Source organism: Nansenia antarctica, assembly GCF_963989245.1.
Source record: "Nansenia antarctica genome assembly, chromosome: 9".
Lineage (NCBI taxonomy): Eukaryota > Metazoa > Chordata > Actinopteri > Argentiniformes > Microstomatidae > Nansenia > Nansenia antarctica.
In genome coordinates this window covers 25,421,901-25,449,836 of record NC_137679.1, presented here as the reverse complement: position 1 = coordinate 25,449,836, position 27,936 = coordinate 25,421,901, and the positions used below count along the sequence as shown (strand labels likewise).

Sequence of the window (27,936 nt, the reverse complement as noted above, 5' to 3'; positions counted from 1 at the left end):
TGTGTTTGGATAGGAGCAAGTTCGTTACACAGCAACCAACCTAGTATAGCTAAGTTAACCAGCTAAACAAGAAGGACATTTCATTTTACTAGCGTCCAGTGAACATTTTCTCAATGACGCGACTTTTGAAGAGGTTAGTCTGGGTGAATATTTAGTTAGTTTGGTCAGCTGTCACGCTGTCTAGTACTAGTACTAGTAGCATAGCTTGTAGCCAGTTCGCCTATCTAGGTAGCAAAGTAGCTAGCTTCGCGTGAGTTTTATTTTATTGTAATTTTATATTAGCAAGTGATAAAAGGCTTTAATTGTAGGAAAATAGCGTCACTGGCTGAATTGGAGTAACGAGCTAGCGAGTAGCTTTACTAAAATTCAAGACTGACTGACATTAGACATTGTTTACATTATTTTTGCTTGAATACCCAAGTATGGGAATGTGCTTACCGTGCCTTGGAGGAGCTGCAGACGAGGTTGTGGTGACTCCAGACCCAGTAAGTCGAGCTAAGGATTGCAAGCTTGGCAATACATTTCTTTGCCGTTGTCAAGTAGGCAATTATGTTGATACCACCACATTTGCCTGAAAGTTGAAGATAGAACTCTTGAATTTACCATCATTATTGTATGGGGTGGAGTGTTGGTAGCCTAAACGTATAGAACCACCTGCAGTGGGATAACCACTTTTGATAAATGGACCGTGACCATGTTAATGCAATTTGGGAAACATTTTCACCAACTTGTTACTCCTTATATGACAGTTACAATGGACTCACTCCCACTCATTTATAAGCCCAGGATGGATGGCAGATATGGATATGGAGCATGAACCATCCATACGCCTAGTAGTAGTCACTCACTATTTTACTTCTCAGGAAACAAGGCGGCGGCAATTAGCTGAGGCTGCAGAGAAGAGACAGAAAGAGGTAGGTGACTTGATTTCTCTAGCTCATGGGCGGCCAATTTACCCAGTGAGGGCTAGTGTAGGTGTAAGCTACGCCAAGCAGTCAAGCCAAGCATTGGCACACGTGATTCATGATGTGATATTGCTTGACTCTACCAAGTCTTCACCAACACTAGCCCTGGCAGAACAATAGTGTATGGCAACTCAATCGAATCTCAACGACTCCCTCGTTAATAGAATATAATTCAAGAGCGTCCATAAAATGGTTGCTTTGCTGACTTACCAACTCTACTCCCTAGAATCAAGAACACAAATCTTAAGTATTTGTACCTTTGTTGCAAGGCCAATCATACTTTTAGATGCTCCTCATAGGATGGTGGTGGGTATTTTTACTGTTACACAGAAATTCCTCAGTCAAAGCCATTTGTCTCCACATAAAACATGTCCAACTACAAAAGCATCAAGGTAAGTATGTGGAGAATTATCTAGCGAGCTTAGATTGGCTGTCGTTCCACCCACCTCTCAATTATGATGCACACTTTGGAGCATACATTAACCCACTGATTTGTCATTAGCCTATGTGATAGATTTAGCCATTTCTATGCTTTGCTCACACAATGCTCTGCACTTGAACTTGAACAATTCCCCCTCTTTGCCTCATCATGGAAAAGCACACATTCCCAGCATGCCTTTATCAGCTGAACACATGACTGTAAAGGGCAGCAACATCCTTCTGCTCACATCTTTGACAGCTGGCTGCTCTTTTCAGTTAGACCAGCAGTTCTAGATTTTGTCATTCAGTATCAATGAAGTTTAAAAACACAACATGATACTATGGTTGTAGTAAGTAAGTACTATGTTTGTTGTAAGCAAGTTTTGAATGAGATATTCCATATATATTCCTGCCATTTTTACTCCCCCAATATCTCCTCAGACAAACTATAGGGGTGTCAAGAACCCAGAAGCGGTTGAGCGAAAGAAGAAGAAACAGGAGGAGATGGAGAAACAGGCGATAACTACATCTAGCTCTGGTGGTGGTGGTGGGCTGAAGGTTAGTCCTTTAATATTGAACATAGATGGCACAATGTCTCATTGCCACATCAAAGAATGTGAGGGTTTCTATAACCACAGCTAAGAAACTTTTTTATCTCCACATTCTATTCTAAATGTGCACCAATCTTTCTTTAGACCTGGACATAGCAGGCTGCTATGGTTGTTTCCTAAATCAGAAAAAAAAACATTGTGCTGCCTCATTTATAGATCTCACCAAGGCATTCAATACGGTTGACCATTATCTACTTATTTAGACCTTGGATATAGGCCAACATTAGGATGTAGGCCTATTCATCATGTACAGTAACTAGCGATGGGACGATACACTCAACTCACAATACGATACAGTCACGATTAGGGTTGGGTATCGTTTGGGTTTTATCCGGTACCGGTACCTAACCGATACTTTAAAAACGGTACCGGTACCGAAACAGTACTTAATTCGGTACTTTTGATTTTTAAGTTTTATATATATAATATTACAGTTAAATATACACTCAAATAAAAATAAATAAAAATAAAACTCCCACCTCAGCAATTCTTTTGCAAAAAGATCAGCATATTTGCCTTCTCTGGCAAAATACGACACCTCTCTTGACTATGACTAGTCTATGACTAGTAGCATAGAACCGAATCTGCTCTCCCTGAAGATGCCTCCGTCACTTTCCCGCCCGTATCCCCCGACATCCACCATGGTAAACCGATATCTGGCGTCGCAGGTAGCCATCAGGACAATGGAGTGGGCACCCTTGTAGTTGAAGTAGTCGCTGCCGGCGTGCGGCGGTGCCTTGATGTTCACGTGTTTTCCATCTACGCTGCCGACACAGTTCGGAAAGTTCCACGGTCTACTATGACTTTATCCCGTGCGTTGCCAGGTGTTTCATCAAGTTAGATGTGTTGCCTGCTTTACACGCGAATGATTTTAAGCATTTTGAGCACTTCAAACGTTCACGTTGTTTTCGTCGAGTCGGGTGAAATGCAGCCACACTTTAGAACGCTTCATTATTAGGGCCTTCCGGTACCGATTTTCGGTACCCAACCCTAGTCACGATACGATATCATAAATAAAACAAGATCAGTGTTTCCCCTAGGTTTGCTGCCTTGGGGGGGGGTGGCCAGCGTCATGTCCAGGGGGTGTAGGAGATAGGCTCCTGCCTTATGGGCCATTAGGCTCGAGAACCATCGGTTCTCAAGGCTACTTACTTATGTGGTCTTGACTACCTGTCCACTTTCTCACCTGGTTCTTGCTGTCTCTCTCTCTGGTGTGCCGACACCATCCTGAGTAGTTATACTCGGCACTTTTCTTTGATCTCGATTCCCTTTGATCTTTTTTATGAGGGGGGTCATAAAACATAAGATCTTTTACAGAAGGGGGGGTTTATTTACCCCCCGCGTTGTGGTTTTATTAACCCGTGCCATTTGTTCAGAACACGCAGGTGTTTAGGAAGGGGGGGTGGGCCAAAACGATAGTTGACGCCGGTGTTAGTTGACACACACGCACACACACACACACACACACACAGGGTTACTCTAACCCTAACCCTTAATTAGGAAGGGGGTGGTTGCCCCAAATGACTGGCAAGGGGTGAAATGTGTTTAAATAACGAATATTGTTGTTAGAAAGAGACTTAGGGTTAGAAATGAAATTAGAAGAAAAGGTGCCGAGTGGGAGCGAACTCTCTCTCCGGTCGATACAATATATAATAACATATAATACTCACATTATCATGTCCTTTCGGGCTTTCATGTGGACAGTGGATGTCATACTGTCTCCCCCCCAAAAAAACTGCTCCTAAACAAACAAAACGTGTACATCTATGTATATCTATCTGATATACATCTTGATCTTTTGTACGCACACTCTTAAGAGAGTGAACGGGGGTTTCGTATCAGCAGTCAGATATGCGTTCAGACAGCCTCTGTTGATAGACAGACACATCGAGTTGCTTTTCCTGCCTCTCTGCTACTCCCACCCCTCTCTCTGAAGCGTCATTCTGACAGCAAGAGACAACAGGCTAGGGTAGACTACTGTTGGGCAATCTTGGTTACCAGAATGGACCTAGAGATTGCGTCGACATCGACTGCGTAAAATGGGGAACGTGTACAATCCTGTCAAACTTTGCCAAAAGGACATCCCCGCAAAAACACATCTAGAATGACAGGTTTGATCAACCTGAATGTGATACCTTCCAACCAGCTGCATCCCAAAATACACTGCATCCCAAAATTGCCATTGTAAATTACAGATAGACCTGTTAGAACATCAGTTGTCTTTTAGTGGACCTCTTGGACACCCCTAAACACGGGGTTTGGAAGTCGTAGATTGATTCGTTATACCAATAGTAGTTATACCAATAGTAGTGACTACCCCATCCCTGGCATATTACTTTTTCAGCTATCGCCAACATTCACAATGTTATTAACATGTTTATAGAAATAGACTGTCAATTGTAGTAATGGCAACAATTGTAATAATTATAATTACAAGAGAACCACAATGAATGAATCAAATGAATCCTGCTTTTTTAATGAGGGGGGGTCATAAAACATAAGATATTTTACAGAAGGGAGGGGGCTTATTTGCCCCCGCGTTGTGGTTTTATTCACCCCAGCCATTTGTTCAGAACACCCCCCAAACGGAGGGGTGGGCCAAAACGAATGTTGACGTAGGTGTTAGGAGGGGTTGCCCCAAATGACTGGCAAGGGTTGAAATGTGTTTAAATACATTTTGTGTTAGGGGTCAGTTATCTTTCTTGAAAGGACTAGGCGCAACAATCAGTAAGGTTTATAGGACGTTATCTGTAAGGACTGTCCCTGAGCATTTAGAGCATTATTTCGAAGAGTGTGAGGTGGACGACGGTTGTGAAGTTCCAGAACGTTTTATAACTAAAGAATCCGGTGTGGGTGAAGCCAGAGGATCGAATGGATTGTTTGCACTTTTCGATGAGTGTGCGATGGACGTCGATTGTGGAGTACCAGATCATTTTATAACTGAAGAAGCCGGTGTGAGTGAAGCCAGCGGATTGAATGGATTGTTTGTACTCTCCAACCCTGCAAGCTCTAAAGAGAGTTTAGAGCCACAACCAGTGATCATGGACGACTTCGCCACGGGAGCCGAGTGGGAGACGCTGGTGGATCTTTCGGGAGGTCCGAAGCTCTCCAGCAGTGTGACAGCTCTGGGTTACAGACTTATCAAGGCTACTGTTTGTCGTATATTGGAGAATATCGTTGGAGCAAAAGTAGCAAAAAACTGTTATGGTTGTGAAATTAACCACCCCAGCCAGAAACATCATGCCTGTTTATATGAACCATGTGCGTACTATTACGAGATGAACATTGGATACATACGAGATCGTTTAGGCCTACACCGATCGAATGAAGATGGCTCGATGGACAGCGTTCTGCAACATGTCCTGAAAGAGCACGATTTGCATGTCGACCCCCTAGTGGTACGTGGAGTTGTGGAGTCCATACTATTTGAGCTGGAGTTAGTGAAATTCATATGTGCGCAATTGCAACAGATGTGCGAATGTCTTATTAATCCAGACTGTGATAAAAGCGTCAGAGACGCATTAGACCTCTGGAGAGATAACATCTGACAGACACAATGGGGGGTTGTTTAATGAGCTATCTGAAGACCTATGATGCGCAGAGCATGAAGTTTGATTTATCAATGTTACTATGCTGTGTCATCACAGATGATCCAACGAATATTGTTGTTAGAAAGAGACTTTCTAAACTTAAAAAAACCATGGCTGAAATGAGAGGAAAATGTGACGAGTGGGAGCGGATGGTGGAGCTTTGTGACTCAACACCTTGTGGTTTGCTAGTTACAAAATTGTTAAAATCTTATGGCAAATGTAACAATGTGGGGCGTATTGCGGGGCTTTGTACCTATGTGACAGATGTTTGTGTGTTAAGACTGTCTAAAAATGAATGTGTCAATGTCACAGAGGTCGTCGACGATCTAGCTGGGTTCTTGGTTAACGACGACATCGCAACTTGTGTGTTTTTTCTACAGTTCCTAGATGCAGTGTGATTGTAAATAAGTGTGGCTATGCTCTCTGTTGAAATAAAAACGTTGGGACAAAACACAACTCTTTTCATTAAGTGTGCTGAGTTGTGATAGATGTACATACAGACCATGGGGACCAGTATGAAGGATACATATTACGACCCTACTTCTACGGGGTGTTTTGGGGGAGAATCTCGATTAAAACGTGGTGTCCGTGAAGCTACAGGATTGGTTTTAAAGAGTGATGAAGCAACAGAGTGGTTATGTGGGGAGGACACTTATTCATTACACAAGCCTACACGAACTATTTTCCCGAGGAATAAGGTGTTAGCCTATGGAAAGGATAGTAGGATAGACAATATCAGGCTGATTTGGTCGATATGGCGTTATATGCAAACGATAATGACGGAGTCAGATTTATACTGACATGTATCGATGTATTTAGCAAGTTTGCCTGGTGCATTCCATTAAAGAATAAGACTGCTGGGGCTGTCGCCCAAGGTTTTACAAATATTTTGGAATGTGGAACAAGCCCTCTGAAATTACAAACAGACAAGGGGGCTGAGTTTTTCAACTCAACATTTCACAAATTAACAAACAAGTATGATATACACCATTATGCTACGTCGAGTGAGTTGAAGGCTAGTGTGGTGGAGCGTTTTAACAGAACTATTAAGGGTCGAATGTGGAGGTTTTTGACCTATGCTAATTCTAAAAGATACATAGATGTTCTGCAGGATTTGGAATGGAATGGAATGGAATGGACTTTATTTGTCATTGCTACAGTACAGGTACCAAACAACGAAATTTAGGAGGGGTGGCTCCCCTGGTGTTTAGGAAAGGAAAAAGAAAACACATTTTAGAAAGAGCATAGATGCATAAAATCACAAGAAGGTAAGGAGCTGGTTTACATCAATAAAGGCTATGTACACAATCCACTGTACTATACTGCACAGATAGTCAACTAGGGTTGTCATATTGCCCCAAAAATTTTTTTTCACATTATTTGAAAGTGTCACAGTTTGCAGGCTTGAAAATGTACATGTTTGTGCCTCAGCACTAGCTGCCATACAATCCGTCCGGACTGTCCTGGGCCCAGAACTTAGGCCTTTTCTGTGTTCAGGGCCTTGACGGCCCTGTGGTAGAAGCTGTTCTTCAGTCTGTTTGTCTTAGCGGCCGGGGTCCTGTACCTCCTGTTCGAGGGCAGCTTGACAACGTGTTCGTGCCCAGGGTGGGTCGGGTCCTTGGAGATCTTGGAGGCCCTCCTGAGACAGCGTGTTTTGTACAGCTCCTCCAGAGAGGGGAGGGGGGCGCCGGTGATCTTCTGTGCTGTTCTCACGACTCTCTGTAGCTCGTTTCTCTCCGCTGTTGTGCAGCTGTGGAACCAGTTGGAGATGCCGAAGGTGAGGATGCTCTCCACTGCGCCGTGGTAGAAGGCCACCAGTATCTCCTGCTTGTTGTGTTGTTTCCTGAGGCATCTCAGGGTGTATAGCCGCTGTTGTGCCCTCTTGATGGTGCCTTTAGTGTTGTCCTTCCAGGCCAGGTCATCCCGCATGTTGTGTCCCAGGAATCGGAGGGTTGAGACTATCTCCACGCTCTCTCCGTCGATGAGCAGGGGCTGGATCTCAGACTTTTTCCTCCTGAAGTCTACGATGAATTCCTGGGTCTTTGACTTGTTTAGCAGCAGGTTGTTAACCTTGCACAGCTTGCTCAATTGCTGTACCTCATCCCTGTACGCCGCCTCGTCCCCCCCCGAGATACATCCCACCACGGTGGTGTCGTCTGCAAACTTTACGATGTAGTTGCTGGGGTGGATGGGGGTGAAGTCGTGGGTGTAGAGGTTGTAGAGGATGGGGCTTAGCACGCAGCCCTGGGGTGACCCAGTGCTGAGGCTGAGGGCTGTGGAGGTGTGGGGGCCCACCCGCACCCTCTGGGGGCGGTCGGTCAGGAAGTCCTTGATCCACGCACATATAGAGTGTGATAGACCCAGGTCTAGTAGTTTGGTCACTAGCCTGTCTGGAAGGATGGTGTTAAAGGCGGAGCTGAAGTCCACGAAGAGCAGTCTCGCGTAGCTGTTTCCCCTCTCCAGGTGGGATAGAGTGGCGTGGAGAGTCGTCGCTATGGCGTCCTCTGTGGACCTGTGGGCTCTGTAGGCGAACTGGTATGGATCCAGGTTGGGCGGGAGGCGTGTGAGTATGTGGGCCCGGACTAGTTTCTTGAAGCACTTCATGATGATTGGTGTGAGTGCCACCGGGCGGTAGTCGTTTAGGCAGCTCACCGTGCTTTTCTTCGGGACTGGGATGATAGTTGAGGTTTTCAGGCAGGGTGGGACGGTGGCCTGGGACAGGGACTGGTTAAAGATGTTGGTGAAAACCCCAGCCAGCTGGTCGGCGCAGTCTCTCAGCACCCGTCCCAGGACGCCATCCGGCCCCGAGGCTTTCCTGGTGGGCTCATACAATACATCGTACCATCGTTCTATTAAAATGAGGCCTATCGACGTTTGTACCGAAAACGAAACATTGGTTTTTAAAACGTTGTATGGGGGGATGACATTCGTAACTCAAAATCCTGTTTTTAAATATAATTTGGGGGACACAGTGAGGGTGTCTAAAATGCGAGGGTTTTTTGAAAAGGCTTATGAAGAGACATTCACCCGAGAGTTTTTTACAATAGAAAAAAGGATAGCTAGGATACCACCTGTTTACAAATTGAAAGATTATGACGGTGAATTTATCGACGGGTCGTTTTATGAGGCCGAGTTTAAGGTCGAGAAGGTGTTACGAAGTTTTACGCGACAAGGCGTTTAAGGTCGAGAAGGTGTTACGTAGAAAGAAGCAGAGGGTCGTGTGCATGGTAATGGTCAAGTGGCTCGGCTGGCCCCCGAAGTTCAATTCGTGGGTTCGTGAATGCGACGTCACCAATATATAAAAGGGTGTGGGGTTTCAGTCGAGAGAGCTCATAACACATAGTGTGTGAAGGTGTTCTGTAGAGTCATGGCTGAGAGTGAAGAGTTTTACATGACATTACCTTGCAATGCCTCTCAGAAGGTATATCCCGAAAACAAGATTTCGAACTATAGGACACATATTTCTAAACCTTTAATACTAAAAGGCGAATGGCAAGTGGGATTAATAGAATTCCAATACCCTAGAACATGGCAGACATTTACAGTTGAAGACACTTTTTTAGAGTTAACAGATAACAGGTCATTGCGACTGACGTTACAGATACGTGAAGGTTTCTACTCAAAGATGTCAGAGCTTGTAGCAGAGATTGACAGAGTGTTAGAACCACACAACATCATATTCGGTTATTGCTCCATAAAACACAAGGTGTTCATGATTGTGGAGGATTTATACACTATAAAATTCAGAGGGAGATTAGCTCTAATACTAGGATTATACACGGATGGTATTAATGATGGGGAATATGGAGTGTTGGATTCGACTAGAGGTTCTATGGGTAAGAATGTATTGGCTGAAGAAGTTTTAGATTTGAACCAGACCAAGATATATGCACACCGCCCTGCAGATATTTATGGAGGATTCTACACTCTATATGTTTACACGGATATAATTAATCACCAAATCGTTGGGGATCACTACGTCCAGTTATTGAGATGTGTACATATGACAGGAAAGGATCAAGAGATTGTTACAATCACCTACGACAGGGCCCACTATGTGCCTGTAACAAAAGAACACATCACAGATATCGTTATAGAGGTCAAGACAGATCAGAACGCGTGTGTGCCTTTTAAATACGGCAAAGTTGTTGCAAAGCTTCATTTCAGAAGAGTGAAGGCTAGAGTGTAAGACGTCTAAAAGACTAGCGCCACTACTGCTACACCATGGCCCTTTACAGCAATTTCGACCCTAGCCCCAATCGGTACATAGATTATTACAAAGCACAGGCTGGTAATGGTATACCGGGGTTTTCAGGGAGTGTTGTGATGCATGGAGCTGGTTTAGGGGGTATATTTCGAGGTTTATTCAGATTCGCAGCTCCGTTATTCAAACAGGGGTTCAACATAGCCAAACCACACCTCAAGAATTCTGCAAAGAGTATAGCGTCAGACGTGATCGCAAAAGTAATGTCCAGAGCAGGGGGTAGACAGGATGGTTCTGGGTTGGTTGTGATGAAGCGTAAGAGAGCAGCCAAGCGCAGGGCGGTGCCGCAAGGGCCTCCAGGTTCCCGTCCAAAGAAGAGGAAAAAGGCTGTTACAAGGAGTGTGAGGGCAGTTGTTAAAAGTGAACACAGGCGACAGGTCAGAACACTCGACGGAGGAGCAAACTACATATTCTAAAGATGGCGTTGCTACATAGTCTAAGTGGGGAGTGCATCAAATCTGAATTAGATCTTTTTACGATACCGTTAACACAGACAGCTATAGAGAAATCGACATATGTTGAAATTCCACCTATATCGGCGATAACTCCCACAGGGCCATTGGAGTTTTATATAGCTGGATCAGGCGGCGATTACATTGATTTAAACAATACCATGCTGTTTACACGACTGCAAATTGTTAAAGCAGATGGGGCCGCCATAGGTGCGAACGCTAAAGTAGGACTGATCAACTATCCTGGAGCTACAATATTTTCACAGGTTGACATATCACTAGGCGATCGACTAATTTCACAGAGCAGCAACACGTATCCCTACCGCTGTCTTATAGAATGCTTGCTAAATTACGACATGGAGACATTAAAGTCATCATTCTCTACAGGGCTTTTTTACAAGGATACAGCTAGACACATGGATGTGTTAAACGCTGTAGACGGGGCTAATGCTGGTTTAACAGCCAGACAGAGATACACAGCTCTGAGTGGCACGGTGGAGCTCATGGCCCCCATACACAGTGACATGTTTTTTCAGGAAAAGTTAATGCTGAACGGTGTTGATATTAAAATCCGTATGACTAGAGCAAAGGATGCATTCTGTCTGATGCGTGATGCTGCGGACAATGAGTTGTACAAAGTGAATCTTATCTCTGCGTCCTTATTTGTCAAGAAAGTTTCATTGTCACCGGCCGTACGCTTAGGACATGCACAGACACTGCTAACGAACACTGCCAAATACCCCCTGGACCGTGTCACCCTTAAGAATGTTTCCATTCCAGCGGGCTCAAGAGTGTCAAACCATGAAAATCTGTTTCTAGGAACCCTACCCAAGTCTGTGGTGGTAGCGATGGTTGATAATGACTCTTTTACGGGCGACTATGGCAAGAACCCATTCAATTTTAAGAATTATAATCTAGAATATCTGGCAATATATGTTGACGGTGTCCAGTTCCCCACCAAACCAATACAACCGGACTTCCCTAATGGTTGCGTGACTCGTGAATTCTATCAACTGGTGTTATCAACAGGGAGACATTTAAAGAACAGTGCTATGGCCATTGATCGTAAGGATTTCCTGAATGGGTACACTCTTTATGCATTTAATCTGACACCTGACGAGGATAATAGTCAGCATCTATCATTGATCAAGAGTGGTAACATACGCCTGGAGACACGTTTCAGGAACCCGCTGCCTAATACCATCAATCTAATAATTTATGCGGTATATGATAGTATGATTGAAGTGTCCCATCGCAGACAGGTTTTAGTTGATTACTATTAAGCATCATGAATACTGTGGAACTGACAGCCATCATGGATACAATATCAGCAAACACCCATTTTCTAGGTGTTTTGGCTTGTGATAAACTGCCCCAGCAACCTCTACAAATAAGACCTAGTGCTATGATAATTAACACACACCCCTCTGACCAGCCTGGAGAGCATTGGCTGGCAGTTTATACAGTATATCATTGGAGAGAGTTGGGTGTTTTTTTGACAGTTTTGGAAATGCTTTGAAAATCATTCAAGATTTCCTAAATCGATTTATGACTTTTTAAACATGTCATGTGACGAGATACATTTCTCAGACAAACAAGTTCAGGATGTCACAGCGGTCACATGTGGTGAACACTGTATCTACTTCTTAAATCACATGTGTAGAGGCATCACCTATGATATGTTGATATCTAAATATTCTTCTAATCTGTTTAAAAATGACACAATGGTAACACGTTTTGTGAAAAAGTTGCAACCGTGTGTGTGTGTTCATAATGTGTTTAGTTGTGTTCAACATGTTCAGACAATTGTGTAAGATTGTGCAAGGCAATAAAATGTTGGTCAAATAAATTATCAGAGTTCATGTATCATTACAATCATTTTTATTTAGTCAAGCAAGGGGTTTTAGTCAAACAATAACATAGTCATTCACAGTCATTCACAATAAAAATAAAAAATACAAACATTGTATACAAGTTGGTTGTAGCAGAAATACATTCACAATGTTAACAAGGGTTAAAAATGTTAAAACAAAAATAAGTAAATAAATGAAATTAAAATAACAAATCTAGCTCCAATCATGCCACAACAAGTCTCTATGAGATTCTGGCCTTGATTTAGACTTGCGCCGAGATCGGCTGTCAGAGGCCGTTGTTCCTGAAGCCTCATACTCTAAGAATTTAGGGGCCAGAGCGAGACTGCGCCTAGAAGGGGTTTTAACAGCACCAATGGCAGCATCAACATTTGTTTTAGAATGTTTAACATCACTAATCTCGTCTTTGACATGTCTATTGGGTATTGTAGAAAGCGGTATGTTTAAAACTGAAAAACCCTGCACAAACTCATCCCAACCGTGGGGTCTGGCGCTTGTTTTAGGTGCTTGACTAATGGTCGCTAGTTTAACAATATCTAAAATGTGTGAACCGGTCACGACTGCCCCTTTCAACACAAGTTCCCCAGATTCGTTCCACTCTAATACCCTTGATTTATACATCTTGACCAAAATATGTTGGGCATTCTTCTTGCTCCTCAGGGGTAAATTATTTAAGACGTCTAAAGCTGTGTTATCTGTAGCAAAAGATGTAGACACCACTGGCTGTGTGTTGAGCTGTTTGGCACAATTAGTTTTAAAGTATTGACATCACTATCCCCCTGTCTGACCAATGTTAAATATCTCTGTAGTAACACAGCGTAATGCTGTGCTTTGTCATGTGGAGTTAAATCGTTTCTATTCAAAATGGTTCTCATCAAATCATCAATGTTATTTTCAGCACTCTGTCTGATAGTCGTTGGACCTCCAACACGTAATTTGTCCACATCTCTTTGCGGCACCAAATACATTTTCTCCATAATGACTAGTAGGTTGTTTGTACACACTTGTAGTATGTCGCTTCAACCCTGTCTCGACAGCAAGCTAGTGATAAATGGTACAGCTATGCTTAAAAGTGGTAATAAAAATCCTCCCTCTTGATTGATAACCCTCTTTTTTCTCGATATAGGAATCTTTTTGTCAGCTATGATTTTCAGATTAGACTTAACCTTTGACAGTCTTTTAAATTGTGTCTTTGATAGAGGAATAGTACCACACAGCACGTTCAATGCGACTTCACACAATGCCTGAATTAGATCTTTTGAAGCATTCTTTAAAATAGCCCGTATTTCCCCCGGGCTTAGATTTCATCAACAGTTGTAGTAGCGATAAATGACGTTCTAATCTAGCAGACATTTCAGCCACTCCTCTTCCTCTGTTTGTACACAACCTGATAAGTGGAGCATAAAGCTGTTCTGAGACGATAGGCCTCTGGCGTTTTAGCTTTATAATCAACCAACAAATACCCATAAGGGGCTTCTGTAGCATCTTTAAATGACTCCATAAAATATTTAGTATTACCAGGATACATTTGTCTAGCCAATACAGAGATTTGATTATTATCACGTTTTTTTTAAAATAACACTAAATAGTTTGTGTTCAAGCTAATTGTCCTACTGGTTTTACCCTGGATTGGTAGAGGGCTGCAAGGGAATTGGTAGAGGGCTGCAAGGGAATTTTTCCTGGCTACATAGTATACAGGTTTTTTACTTTTGCCTGCTCGCGGCTCTGTCAGTATTGATTGATTGATTGACTGATTGACTGAACATTTTCATTGTGTGAAGCGCATTGAGTTGCATCTTGTAAGAAATGCGCTATACAAATAAAATTTGATTTGATTTGATTTGATTTGGAAAAACAAATTCTGTACTAGATATAAAACACTGAGATTTCTATGGTGAACATACTGGGTAAAAACCTTCTCAACTTCGAGGCTATTACTGGCGTCATTCATGACGTCGTCAATGATTAACAAATTATTCTTGGACACCGGCAGGATTTCATCATTGTCTAGTCTTTCGGGAATCCCCTCGACAAAATTGATATCCCTAATCTTTAACAAATCATCATATAACGGTTGCCAGCAAGCATATATGTATACAATATTTTCAATGTGATGCCAGAGTAAAAACTCTGCATTAGTTAACAGATCCTTAACAAAATAGGTTTTACCCGAGTTAAGGCCTTTGCACACCAATGCGTGCGTTTACGCCTGCGTATTTTTAATCCGTCATCCGAAAAAAAACGTTACGCACAGAGACCTTGCACACCGGTCCGTTGCGGAGTCCGTTGCGTTTTTTTACGTTGCGAACTTTCAGGGTCTGTTGACACGCCTACTCTCCTCTCCTCTCCTAACCCTTTCGCAATACGCAACATGGAGTCTTCAAGCAGTGAGGATGATTTTGTGCTCCTCTCACTTCTTGAAAATAGGAAAAGGAAAAGGAAATATTGGATCCACCCCATCCTCAGAACTCGGGGCTGCTAATAAAAGATCTGAGGAATTATCCAGATCGTTTCCAGGTTTACCTCTACGAATGAATGAATGAATGAATCTTTTATTTCGAACATGATTTAAAAATAAAAAAATAAAAACGAATAATGACCACTAGTCTAATCTTTCGTAATCAATACATACCATTCCTGATTCCAGTCTGCTCTCCAATACTCTGCCATATTCTGTCTTTATATTCTGAATCTTTGTAATCACGACTCTGTTTTTCATAAAGAGCTTTGTGCTCTGACACAAGTAGGATTAGCTTCTCTTTCTCTTATCTAGTCTCACTTTACTTTACCTCAGAGATGTGTGTCTCTCACTATTTACCTCAGAGATGTGTGTCTCTCACTATTTACCTCAGAGATGTCTCTCACTGTTTACCTCAGTGTACATTCGTACGGTGGCCAGAGTTGGCCAGAGTAAAAAAACAAAAAAAAAACTACTCTCAAAACGCTTTTGACGGACGCGAAAACGCAGAAAATCGAACCTGTTGCGTTTTTTTTTTGGACGGACGAATAATTACGGATTGGTGTGCAAGCGTGGTTGACACAACATGAGTTCTAATTTATTTTTTTAACGGACGTAAAAAACGCGCATAAAAAACGCGTTGGTGTGCAAGGGCCTTTAGAAGGGCCCGACAACAGCAAGCTGAACGGATGCTGTAGTCTAAAATCAAAATCACTATTGACAAAATCGGACATGATTCAAAAACCATACGGTAAGGTTGTGTAGTCTTGCATTAAAACCCTTTTGTTGTAGACTATTCTAAACCTCTTGACAAAGGTTGTGTTCTTCAATGTGAAAGATTTCTTAACACGTACAATATTTTCAGTGCGGGCCAACACATGACTTGTGCTGTTCCTGTCGGCTACGAAATGATCAACGAGCTCCACCAGAGTGTCTAGTTTAACAACTTTAGAATTGTCAGCGTTCAGGGTAATACCTTTAGCTTTCATACATGTAACACCCTTTAAAGTTCGATAACCATATGTTTTAGGCCCCCCTGACCAAAACTCCACAATATGGTCGCGCCCCCTATCTCGTCAGTTAAATCCCCCAAGTATGGGCCTAGTGGAGGGACCCAATCACCTGGCTTTGTTACAAAGATCACAGAATCCGTGTCACTATACAAAAGTCTGTCATCCAGTTTATACATCAGATCATACAACTCAAGCCTAGCATGGGCAGTTGTGAAAGCTCCTAGAAAGACATTGATATCCTTTGTATTCCATAAATCCCCGTCAGCATGAGCCCACTGGACCAATGCAACTGTGTCAGATATGAATGCAAAGTATTTCAAGTCCACATCGGCTGAAAATATGTATCTAGCAAAATCTTCAGGATCCTTCAACAATTCAGTGTTGGGGAGATTCTCTCTCATGGAGAATCTACCCCACAAGCTGTTTAGGAGTAGTTTGTTGATAGATCGTCTGGCCTGATTTAAAACTATTTTGGTAGGATTGAGTCTTATCCCTTCCTTGGCGTAATAATTATCCTCATAGGCTTGCTTGTCGACATCTGACACAACATGTTCAGGGTAACCACTGGCTTCCTGCTTATATTGCAAGAATTTTTTTACATATCCTGCAAACAAGTCATCACTCTTTTGAGCAAAATGCCATACTTCGTCTACCCTGGTGACTATGTAACCAAGCTCTATAGATTTTAACAATTCGATACTAACCCTGGTTCCTGAAAAGTGTCTCCTGAGACAGCTGGGGCACCTGGGGCAGCTGGGGCACCTGGGGCAGCTGGGGCACCTGGGGCACCTGGGGCAGCTGGGACAGCTGGGGCACCTGGGGCAGCTGGGACAGCTGGGGCACCTGGGGCAGCTGGGGCACCTGGTGTCTCAAATGTCGCTCATTGAGTGAGGTAGGCTAAGGATTTATTTTCGTGCGTAAAATGATACAGCTCTGTTTACCTTTTGACTTGACAATCGGTTGACAACCGAACAAATAGGCTAGAATAGTGAATTCCGAGTAGCCTACTCACAGTAGGCTTATAATACCTGCCCTGTATTATAAGTTCACCCGTTCGCCAGGACTCGGCAGTGCGTCCAAGCATTTGGGTACAGTTAGTGCGTTCTCAAAAAGACGCGATGATGAATTTTACCAGCTTACCGGTGCGTCTCTTCTGTCAAGCAACATCTACAAATCTTGTAAGCCGTGCGTCAGGATTTAGTTTTCAGGGTTAACAAGTTTCAAATACTCATGTTGTCTTACATTTTTTCCCGATGTCTATGTATGACACATCATTTGAAAGCTTACAATCTGGAAATAATGCGATTACTTTGATTAATTTGATTCATTCATTGTGGTTCTCTTGTAATTATAATTATTACAATTGTTGCCATTACTACAATTGACAGTCTATTTCTATAAACATGTTAATAACATTGTGAATGTTGGCGATAGCTGAAAAAGTAATATGTCAGGGATGGGGTAGTCACTACTATTGGTATAACTACTATTGGTATAACTACTTCCAAACCCCCGTGTTTAGGGGTGTCCAAGAGGTCCGCTAAAAGACAACTGATGTTCTAACAGGTCTATCTGTAATTTACAATGGCAATTTTGGGATGCAGTGTATTTTGGGATGCAGCTGGTTGGAAGGTATCACATTCAGGTTGATCAAACCTGTCATTCTAGATGTGTTTTTGCGGGGATGTCCTTTTGGCAAAGTTTGACAGGATTGTACATGTTCCCCATTTTGCGCAGTCGATGTCGACGCAATCTCTAGGACCATTCTGGTAACCAAGATTACCCAACAGTAGTCTACCCTAGCCTGTTGTCTCTTGCTGTCAGAATGACGCTTCAGAGAGAGTGGTGGGAGTAGCAGAGAGGCAGGAAAAGCAACTCGATGTGTCTGTCTATCAACAGAGGCTGTCTGAACGCATATCTGACTGCTGATACGAAACCCCCGTTCACTCTCTTAAGAGTGTGCGTACAAAAGATCAAGATGTATATCAGATAGATATACATAGATGTACACGTTTTGTTTGTTTAGGAGCAGTTTTTTTTGGGGGGGGAGACAGTATGACATCCACTGTCCACATGAAAGCCCGAAAGGACATGATAATGTGAGTATTATATGTTATTATATATTGTATCGACCGGAGAGAGAGTTCGCTCCCACTCGGCACCTTTTCCTCTAATTTCATTTCTAACCCTAAGTCTCTTTCTAACAACAATATTCGTTATTTAAACACATTTCAACCCTTGCCAGTCATTTGGAGCAACCACCCCCTTCCTAATTAAGGGTTAGGGTTAGGGTAACCCTGTGTGTGTGTGTGTGCGTGTGTGTCAACTAACACCTGCGTCAACTTTCGTTTTGGCCCACCCCCCCCCTTCCTAAACACCTGTGTGTTCTGAACAAATGGCGAGGGTTAATAAAACCACAACGCGGGGGGTAAATAAACCCCCCCTTCTGTAAAAGATCTTATGTTTTATGACCCCCCCTCATAAAAAAGATCAAAGGGAATCGAGATCAAAGAAAAGTGCCGAGTATAACTACTATCCTGCTCTCTCTCCTTCTCTCCCTCTCTCTCCTCCTCTCTCCCTCTTTTGCTGTCAACCAAAAGGCAAACATAACAACCAGTGTTTATAATCTAATAAGAGGTATACATTGATATAAAAAACATTCTATATTTCCAATGCACTGTCCATGTACTGTAAATATGCCATTATGGTATTACCATAAAGCCCAATTCTAGCAGAATAAGAAATAGTGTCTACTTTAAGTAAAATAATAAAGTGCATCCAGTTAGATCTTTAGCTCACACACTTTCTAGTCACAATAATAACGACCAATTTTAACCAACTTTCTCTGTCAGAACACTCAGCAATTATATTTGCTAACGTTTCAACTTTCTTACTTTCCATCTGCAGACATCTCACCCGGCAAAAACTCTCTCGCGTCGCGCGCCCACACACGCGCAAAATCTTGTATTATTCTCCAGCGCGGCACAGTGCGAACCGAAGTGTGGAGATAGGTCTGGTTATGCGAGACTACTGGCGGACTAATGTTACCTCACATACAAAGCCCTCCATAGCCTGTCCCCCCCTTACCTGACTGACCTCCTTCTCCCCCACCGCCCTACCCGTACCCTCCGATCCTCATCCATTGTTCCCCTCACTGTCCCACCCTCAAAACTCAAAGGCTTCGGTCACCGTGCCTTTTCACGAGCTGCACCCCGCCTCTGGAACTCTCTCCCTCAACCACTCAGAGACTCACCCTCACTCCTCACTTTTAAATCCCACCTCAAAACCTACCTGTTCTCCCATGCCTACAGCCTCCCCTACCCCTAGCCATCTCCCCCATCCCGGCCACCCCCCCCCCGGACACGCAAATTGGATGCCATTTATCATAGCACCCTTCACTTTATCACAGGTGATAGCTTTAATAGTTATCATTGCATCCTTTACCAAAAGGTTGGCTGGACCTTGTTTAAGTCCCGCACCATTACTCCCTTTTGATCTTTCAAAGCCCTACTGCATAAGCTCATGATTATCCATGATTCCTCGGGCCTCCACTGGATTGGTTGTTCTATATCGTGGAGCTCCGCCCCATAGGGGAGCTCTGCTCCTATTGGTTTACACGCTACCTAAAGTAGCCAATGACTGAATTTTTCAATGCCTGCGCCCGCCTGGGGTGCTATATAAAGGGGCGTACTTCGCTCCATCATTCTCCCAAAAAGTTCAGCACGGGTTTATATCTGAAGACTGAGAAGGACGACTACTAAGACTGGAGGACCCGCCAGACTTTTCCCTTCAAGATGGATCGTCCGCCCCCTATGGAGAAGTTCCTCCGGGACGCCTGTCGCTGCGACTTCCAAGCAGCGGAGGACACTTTTCAGCGGAGGACACTTTTCCCTTCAGCGATGGATCGTCCGCCGCCGACCACGAAGAAGTTCCTCCGGGACACCTGCCGCTGCGATTTTCTAGCAGCGGAGGACAAGCAAGAACGGCGTTCTGGGCAGGCACCTCCCCAAGTAGGGATGGTCCCGCCCGCTCAGCCGGCCCTGACATCACGCCGCCCTCACCCAGCTGAGTGGTCGGTGCCGGTGTCAGAATCAGAAAGCTCTGATGAGAGCGAGCGGCAGGTAGAGGCTCACGAGCTCCCCGCCCTCGCCGCCCCATCTCGGTGCGCAGGCGGCGGCAGCGGCGAATAACATCGCAGTGTTTAACGCCGCCATTGCGAAAATCACCACAGACCGACCCAACGGTCTGTCTGCAGCGGAGGCGGAGCTTCTGAGCAAGCTCCACCTCTTCTTCTTCCGCCGTGGTGACGAATAGACCGTCAACGACTGCGAAACGGAGGTTTCGGCGTGATGCGGCACTGGCTCTACCTCTAAACGACGGAGCCATGCCCCACTCGGCATCCCCAGCCCCCGCCGCTGACCACTGGGAGGGCCCGCTACGGCCCCCCACGGCAGCGTGGCCCGGTTTCACTGGCGGAGGGGCCGGTAATGACCCCACCACCGGTTTTCCTCTTCATGGCTGCTACCTCATAAAGAGGCAAAAGAAGGAAAATCCCCACCTTACTTTTTCAGTAAAGGAGATTTTTCCCATGTTATCTACCGGAGCGGAGACCCACCTGCCTTGTCAGGGCGTGGTCCAATCGCTACCGGTTAGAAACAAAGCGGAGACTGGCCCAGCTTACCAGCGTGTGGCCAGCTCTCTGCCTAACAGACTTACCCCTATCACGACACAAAGGGGGTTAAACACCCCTGTCTGTAGCCGTATGGAGGGACCGTTATTACATCAGAAACTCCTCCATGTCTATCAAGACCTGGCCCAGCTCATGAGCGTGCGGCCGGTTTTTTGGTTATCAGGCATAATAAACCTACGTCGATAAAGGGCATTGTTACTCAAAACAAACACTCTTTACAGACGGCAAACCATCCCTAAGGAGGATTTTCCATGGTATCTACCAGAGCGGAGACCCACCTGCCTTGTCAGAGTGTGGTCGAATCGCTACCGGTTAGAAACAAAGCGGAGACTGGCCCAGCTTACCGGCGTGTGGCCAGCTCTCTGCCTAGCGGACTTACCCCTATCACGACACGAGGCGGGTTAAACACCCCTGTCTGTAGCCGTATAGAGGGACCGTTATCTGCCAGAGCAGAGATCGACCTGCCTTGTCAGAGTGTGGTCGACTCGCTACCGGTTAGAAACAAAGCGGAGACTGGCCCAGCTTACCAGCGTGTGGCCAGCTCTCTGCCTAACGGACTTACCCCCTATCACGACACGTAGCGGGTTAAACACCCCTGTATGTAGCCGTATAGAGGGACCGTTATTTACATCAAAAACCCCTCCATGTCTATCAAGACCTGGCCCAGCTCATGAGCGTGCGGCCGGTTCTTTGATTATCAGGCATAATAAACCTGTGTCAATAAAGAGCATTGTTACACATAACAAACACTCTTTACAGACGGCAGCCCATCCCTTTCGAAATGACCCCACCTTGGGCTGTGCCACCTCCTCAGTGGGCAGCGGCGGCTGGGGTCATACAGAAATGCAAGCTTTTTCTGTCGACTGCGCCACAACAGACGGCCCAGCCGCTGTCGTTGCGTTATACAGAATGGCTAGAAGGGGCAGGTATTCTGTCGGGCTGGCTAGACAGGACATTGAGGAGGGGATATGCACTACAGTTCATTCAGCCTCCTCCGCCCTTCAGGGGCGTGAGAGAGACTGTTTTTTGTCCTGCCCGATAAAGACACGTGCGCTCCAGGAGGAGATTACGAATCTCCTAACAAAGGGCGCAGTGACATTGGTTCCGAGGGACCAGTGGGACATGAGATGGTACTCCCCGTATTTCCTTGTCCCAAAGAATTCGGGAGACATGAGACCCATACTAGATTTCAGGGTCCTCATCGAGAGAGTGGCGAAACGCCCCTTTCGTAGATACCTGAGGGTCGCGTATTTCGTGTGCCAATCACAGAGTGGCACAGGAAATTCCTACGTTTTGCTTTCCAAGGGAAGGTTTACGAGTACACGCGCCTGCCCTTCGGGTACGCGCTTGCTCCTCGTTTTCTCTCCAAATGCGTGCAGACAGCACTCGAACCACTGAGGCGAAACGAGATACGCATATTAGCATATCTCGACGACCTACTGGTCTTGGCCCAATGCCCAAGTCGAGCCATTCGGGACGCAACCTCACTGGTGCAGCACCTCACTCAGCTGGGGTTAGCTGTAAACTGGACAGAGAGTGCTCCGTGGCCGGCTCAACAGTTTTCCTATCTAGGCATTCAGTTGGATACTGCCGAGATGAGGGCCAGTTTATCGGCACCACGGAGAGCGACACTGACGTCAGCTCTCCGGGTGTGTCGAGTGACAAATACAATCACCGCTCTGTCAAGGATGTCCTTACTAGGACTGATGTCTGCAGCCCATGTAGTGGTCCCCTTAGGCCTGTTACACATGCGCAGACTGCAGAGGCGGTTCGCACGACTGCGACTGGTTCCAGTGAGACGCCGTCGCAAGTTGATTGTAATACAGAGATCGGTCAAAACCGACCTGAGCTACTGGATGGCGCGCGGAGTCGCCTGAGTTCGCTGAAAGCTCTCCACATTCCAGGTCTGCTCAACGAAGGAGCAGATCTGTTATCACGGGGAGGCCCGAGGGACGACGACTGGAGGTTAGCACCCTCCATTGTGTCGCTGATTTGGGCACGTTTCGGGCAAGCAGAAGTGGTTCTGTTTGCGTCACGGACGAATGCGCAGTGTCACCTTTGGTTCTCCCTGCGCGAACAGGACAACCCGCCATTGGGAGTCGATACATTCGCACACCACCCATGGCCGAGGGTCCTGTTATACGCGTTCCCACCCCTGACATCTATCCTCCCACTGTTGGCACGAGTGAGGTCAGAGAGGCTAGAGTTAATTCTTGTAGCCCCGGACCGTCCCGGAGCCCCGTGGTTTCCGGAACTGATGGAGATGTTGGTAGAGGGCCCATGGCCCATACCTCATCGACAAGATGCACTCTCTCAAGCCGGAGGCTTGGTGAAGGGGCCGCCTATGAGGGGGGGCCCCTCATGGCCTGGTTACTGAGAGGGATTGTTAGAACGCAGGGGTCTGACAGACGCGGTCATTCAGACCATTCAGAGTGCGCGCGCAATCCACTGCAAAGGGATATGCGGCGCGCTGGCGAGTTTTACACAGTGGTGTGAGGGACAGGACGTTGACCCTGTCTGTTGTCGGGTCGAAACGTTCTTGTGCTTCTTACAGTCGCTGTTGACAAGGGATTGGCGGCGGGAACTATTAAAGTTTACGCGGCTGCCATCTCAGCTTGTCATGAGGGTTTTGCGACAACGACACTGGTTTTTCAGTCATTCGCTGGTTAAGCGTTTTTTGACTGGAGTGTGTAGGCTTAGACGCCCTCATAGGACTCTAATGCCAAAATGGGATCTGTCGATTGTGCTAGAGGCGCTGTGCGTGCCCCCTTTCGAACCCATTGTCACTGTGTCGTTGCGTTTTATTGTCTCTCAAGACGAGTCTACTCCTCGCCTTGACTACGGCTGAGCGAGTGAGTGATTTGTGCGCTCTCTCGTCACGGGCAGATTGTTTGATCATATCTGATGACGAAACAAAAGCTGTATTACGCCCTAACCCGGCTTTTATCCCTACGGTTAATCGTGGGTTTAGGGTTCAGAGCTGTGCTCTGAGCGCCTTTTTTTCCTCCTCCTCACGACGGAGAGAGGGAGAGGCGTTTTACATTGTATTGTCCGGTGCGCTCGTTGGCACAATATGTGAAGCGCACGGCAGGACTGAGATCTTCTCCCCGGCTTCTGATCTGCTATGGCGGACAGAAAGCCGGGACACCACTCTCGAAGCAGAGGCTGTCCCTTTGGATTTGCGAGGCTATTAGCCTCGAAGGGGCAGCCCGTGCCGACTGGCATTCGGGCTCATTCCACCAGGGGCATGGCCACATCAGTGGCCATTCTCAGGGGAGTGGGAGTGGAGGAGATATGTGTGGCGGCGTCTTGGTCGTCGCCATCACTTTCTATACGGTATTACTTGGAGGATATTTCTTCCTCATCCTTTTCTCATTCTGTCCTCAGTTTTGCTGATGACTGATGTAGTGGGGAAGGCACTTGGATTACCCTGGTCATGGGGATTCTATTCAAGTGCTGTCAGGATGAATACGGATGTGCCTGGGGAAGGGACCCTCCTCCAGGACATGTTCCGTTAGATCATCAACCCTACGTGCTCACGTAAGGGTTAGGTCAGTGATATTCTTCCTCAATCCTTTCTCACTCTGTCCTCAGTTTTGCTGATGACTGATGTTGTGGGAAGGGCACTTGGATTACCCTGGTCATGGGGATTCTATTCAAGTGCTGTCAGGATTAATACGGATGTGCCTGGGGAGGGGACCCTCCTCCAGGACATGTTCTGTTAGATCAACAACCCAACGTAAGGGTTAGGTAAGTGATATTTCTTCCTCATCCTTTTCTCATTCTGTCCTCATTCTGTCCGGGTGCCGCTGAGATTGTTTTCGGATTAATAGTCTCAGTGGGGGTACATTTGGCCTCGCTCGCTCCGCCTAAACCAATAGGAGCAGAGCTCCTCTATGGGGCGGAGCTCCACGATATAGAACGATAGTTATGGAGATAGACTCCAGTTCTATGAGTGGAGCGGAGCCCCATAGGGCTGCTGGCCCACTTCGACTCGTTCAAACCCGGCTGTTTGTATGTTTGGGAGAATGATGGAGCGAAGTACGCCCCTTTATATAGCACCCCAGGCGGGCGCAGGCATTGAAAATTCAGTCATTGGCTACTTTAGGTAGCGGGTAAACCAATAGGAGCAGAGCTCCCCTATGGGGCTCCGCTCCACTCATAGAACTGGAGTCTATCTCCATAACTATCGTTCTGGTGATTTTATTTAAAAATGTATTGATCTCAATGGGACTCCCTGCCAAAAAAGGTTAAATAAAATAAAAATAGGCCTACTTAGAATTCTAGATTGAAGATATCATCACATAAGAAATGTAAATGTTGTTGTTATTATAGCAGCATGTTTGACTGTATTCACATTGTACTGTATGTTTAAGTCTACAAAATAGGAACTTGGAATAGTAATCAAATGTATGTTTGGTTTATTAAAGCATCATTACCTCCATAATGCGGTACCTCCAGCACCGCCATTCTTGTCCATGCCCTGGGGCCTCATTTATAAAAAAGTACTTGAACGTCATCTTTGACTTTCACGTAAGCACATTTTTCTAAACGGACGTAAGCATTATTTATAAAACGGGCTGAGATGGTTTAAAGTTGCGTACGTGCTTCCTTCTATAAATACCAACGCAGGTAAAATGAACACAGGTGAATGAGGCTTGTATTAACGCCCTGTGATAGCGACTCAATTATAGCGGCTGAATTAAGACAAGTGCTATAATATAGGGTAGGCGTTCGTCTGGAAGTGGGAGAGGGCAGAGTAGGGTGGCTTCTCTGTAAATTGCATTTGTAACGTTTGATCATGACAACTAACCAGGCACATGCTTATACTCTACTCAAGTTGTAAAAGAAAATCAGGGGAGGTGGTGGATTTTATCATAAGAGGACAATTTTAGCATCCCCTCAGTGTCAGTGACTTCAGTGTCAGTAACTTGGTAAAAATGTCATTGCATGTGTGCGTGCTCCCTCGCACCTTGAAATAGCAGTAATACCACGTTCATTGATAAAATGACATTAAGTATGGAAAGAGGGGGGCGATTTTGACTGTTTTTATTTCAGGGGGGATGCCATCCCCCAACTCGAGTGCTGCTTATACTGTAATAATATAATGGTCTTATTCTTATCAGGTGGTCTTATTCTTATATGGCTGCTCACTCCCTGACACCGGAGAAAATCCAGTATAATTTAGCGCATTGGTCCGTTGTGGAACGCACTAGGCATGTTGAAGGGGAGATAGACAGCTACGGAGGGATATAAAGGAAGACTGAAATACAATCATAAACATCAGTTCCTTTTAAATCTTGAATTAAACTCATTTTCTCGGCTGATAACAACATCGTTAATTTTATTACGAGCCACTTGCATGAATTACACTAGGCAGTGCGGCTCACATGCCTGTAATAACTCTGCATAACCAGTAGGTAATGTGCGTAAGCAAGTTGAATACTCGACGTCGAGCTACGATCGTTTCCACTGTCAAATTGACTCACGTTGAAATTGTATAAATCACTACGTTGACGTGGTTTTCTACGTACGACACGGGTAAGATCAAAATTTGATCTAAGCACGTTCTATAAATGAGGCCCCAGTTCTCCAACAACTTCACTGGCTCCCCATCAAATTCTGTATTCACTTTAAGATTCTCCTTCTCACCTTTAAGGCTCTCCATAACCTAGCACCCTCATACCTCTCTGAAGTCCTTCTTACTCACACTCCCTCCCGTAGTCTCAGATCCTCCTCTGCCAACCAACTTGTCATCCCTTCTGCCCGCCTAACTACTATGGGGTCTAGAGCCTTCAGCCGCTCTGCTCCCCGCCTCTGGAACTCTCTGCCACCCAACTTATGCAATATTGACACTCTCACCACTTTCAAATCCTGTCTTAAAACACACCTTTTCACAATGGCTTACTTGGTTTGATCTCATGTATTTTGTTTGTTGTTATATCAGATTTAGCTGTTTTTATCTAATTTTGCTTTGTTGATTTTAATGTTTTGATATGTGGTTTTAAACTGTCTTGTAAGGTGTCCTTGAGAGTCTTGAAAGGCGCCCATAAATAAAATGTATTATTATTATTATTATCATTGAATGAATGAAACAGAAGTTACAGGATGTCAAAACTAATTGCTGTTTAAATTATTTTGTAACATTGTTTTTCTCTTTGTAGTGGCAGGTGGGCTAAAGATCAAGGTGGAGAAATCCTGAAAGTCTGTGTCCACACTGAGATTCAGCCAAGAACATGAAGACTATTGCTACCCGTTGACTTTTAGCTGTAGATCTTTTGGCTGTCTGTTCTTTTTTTACATGCAAGTTTTTCAGAGGCGAGTGCATAGGATAGTTTTTGCCATGCCTTAACAGAAAGAAAGGTACGGACAGATTTGCCAGTGTGAATTGCAGGACATGCCTCCCTAACGCCAAGATATACAAGTCAATGGATCTTTGGAACAGCTAGGAGTGGCATACAGCAATGAGCAGCATACACTCACGAAGGAAATGTGCGCCAACATCCATAAACAGACATCTTGCAGCTGTCTCTACAAGCCGTTTGACAGTCAACACTGCAGCTTTTATACCATGGTGCTTTTGTAATTTTTTCAGACTATAACTTGAGGAATGTTCTCAACTTCTTACTATTTTTCGTTTGAAATGTATACTCTAAAAGGTTGTAAAATAATCCATGATTCAAATGACACATTTCTTATGTACATCACTGCAAAGATAACTTACATTCTCATGCTTTAGAATTTGTACTCAAACACTACAGTATATTCACTTCACATTTCTCTTTTGTGTTTGGTTTTCTTGTAACTGTGCAATATAAGTTATTTGTTACACTATTGGATTTTAATGTATGAAAAATGTTGCAATTTATTAAGTTAAATGAGGTTGAGATTGTAATTGTGTAATACCTGATGGAGAGAAAAGGTCTGTGAATGCTGCATGGTTGTTATTCATTTCAAAACAGGTAATATAGCATTGACAAGAAGTTTCTTCAGCAATAATATTAATGTTCACTCTGTTGGACTCCATTTGTGCAGTGATGGTAATATATGGGTTTGAGATATTGTTCATTAGCCTTACCTTTAAACCACAATGAGGACTTAGCTGAACTCAAAATGAAATGGAAGGAAAGAATGACTGAACTAGCAAGTGTGTACTTGTGATGAAGTATTGACTTTAACCTGCCTTGCTTACTTGAGTGCTTTTCCTCCTTCCCCCTTCACTTAATCCCGCTAATGCTTCAAGTGCTCCAGCCATTTTGAGGGGCAAGATGTCAAGCCAATTATTGAAATAAAATGTATTCTGAATCTTCTGTGCTTTCATTTTATCAGTGGGTTTTAGTAAAAATGTGTTAGTTGCATCCATTATGTTGTATCGAATTGTAGGGAACACAGCACCAGGAACCACTCATGATGACTTACCTCAGGTCATAGCAGTAGTACCTCTTATGTGCTGTACAGTTGTGTGTAACCTGACTAACCTGTATGCCTTTACAAAACAATATCTACACTACTGTTACTCATCATCTTAAACAGAGAATTAGCTTGTCCTGTGATTGGGGATTACACAAAGCATTACTTTCAGCAGCGTAGCAAAACTGAAGC

At 44.7% G+C, this 27,936-nt stretch overlaps 1 protein-coding gene across 1 annotated transcript; it reads left to right on the top strand.

Annotated features, from left to right (window-relative positions):
- The first annotated feature begins 42 nt into the window (after positions 1 to 42).
- On the top strand, positions 43 to 27,593 carry svip (small VCP interacting protein). The gene is made up of 4 exons (XM_080539381.1): positions 43 to 485; positions 864 to 914; positions 1,827 to 1,943; positions 26,499 to 27,593. The coding sequence occupies exons 1-4, from the start codon at positions 423 to 425 to the stop codon at positions 26,511 to 26,513; spliced, it is 246 nt and encodes an 81-aa protein (XP_080395507.1). The 5' UTR covers positions 43 to 422; the 3' UTR covers positions 26,514 to 27,593.
- The last annotated feature ends 343 nt before the right edge of the window (positions 27,594 to 27,936 follow it).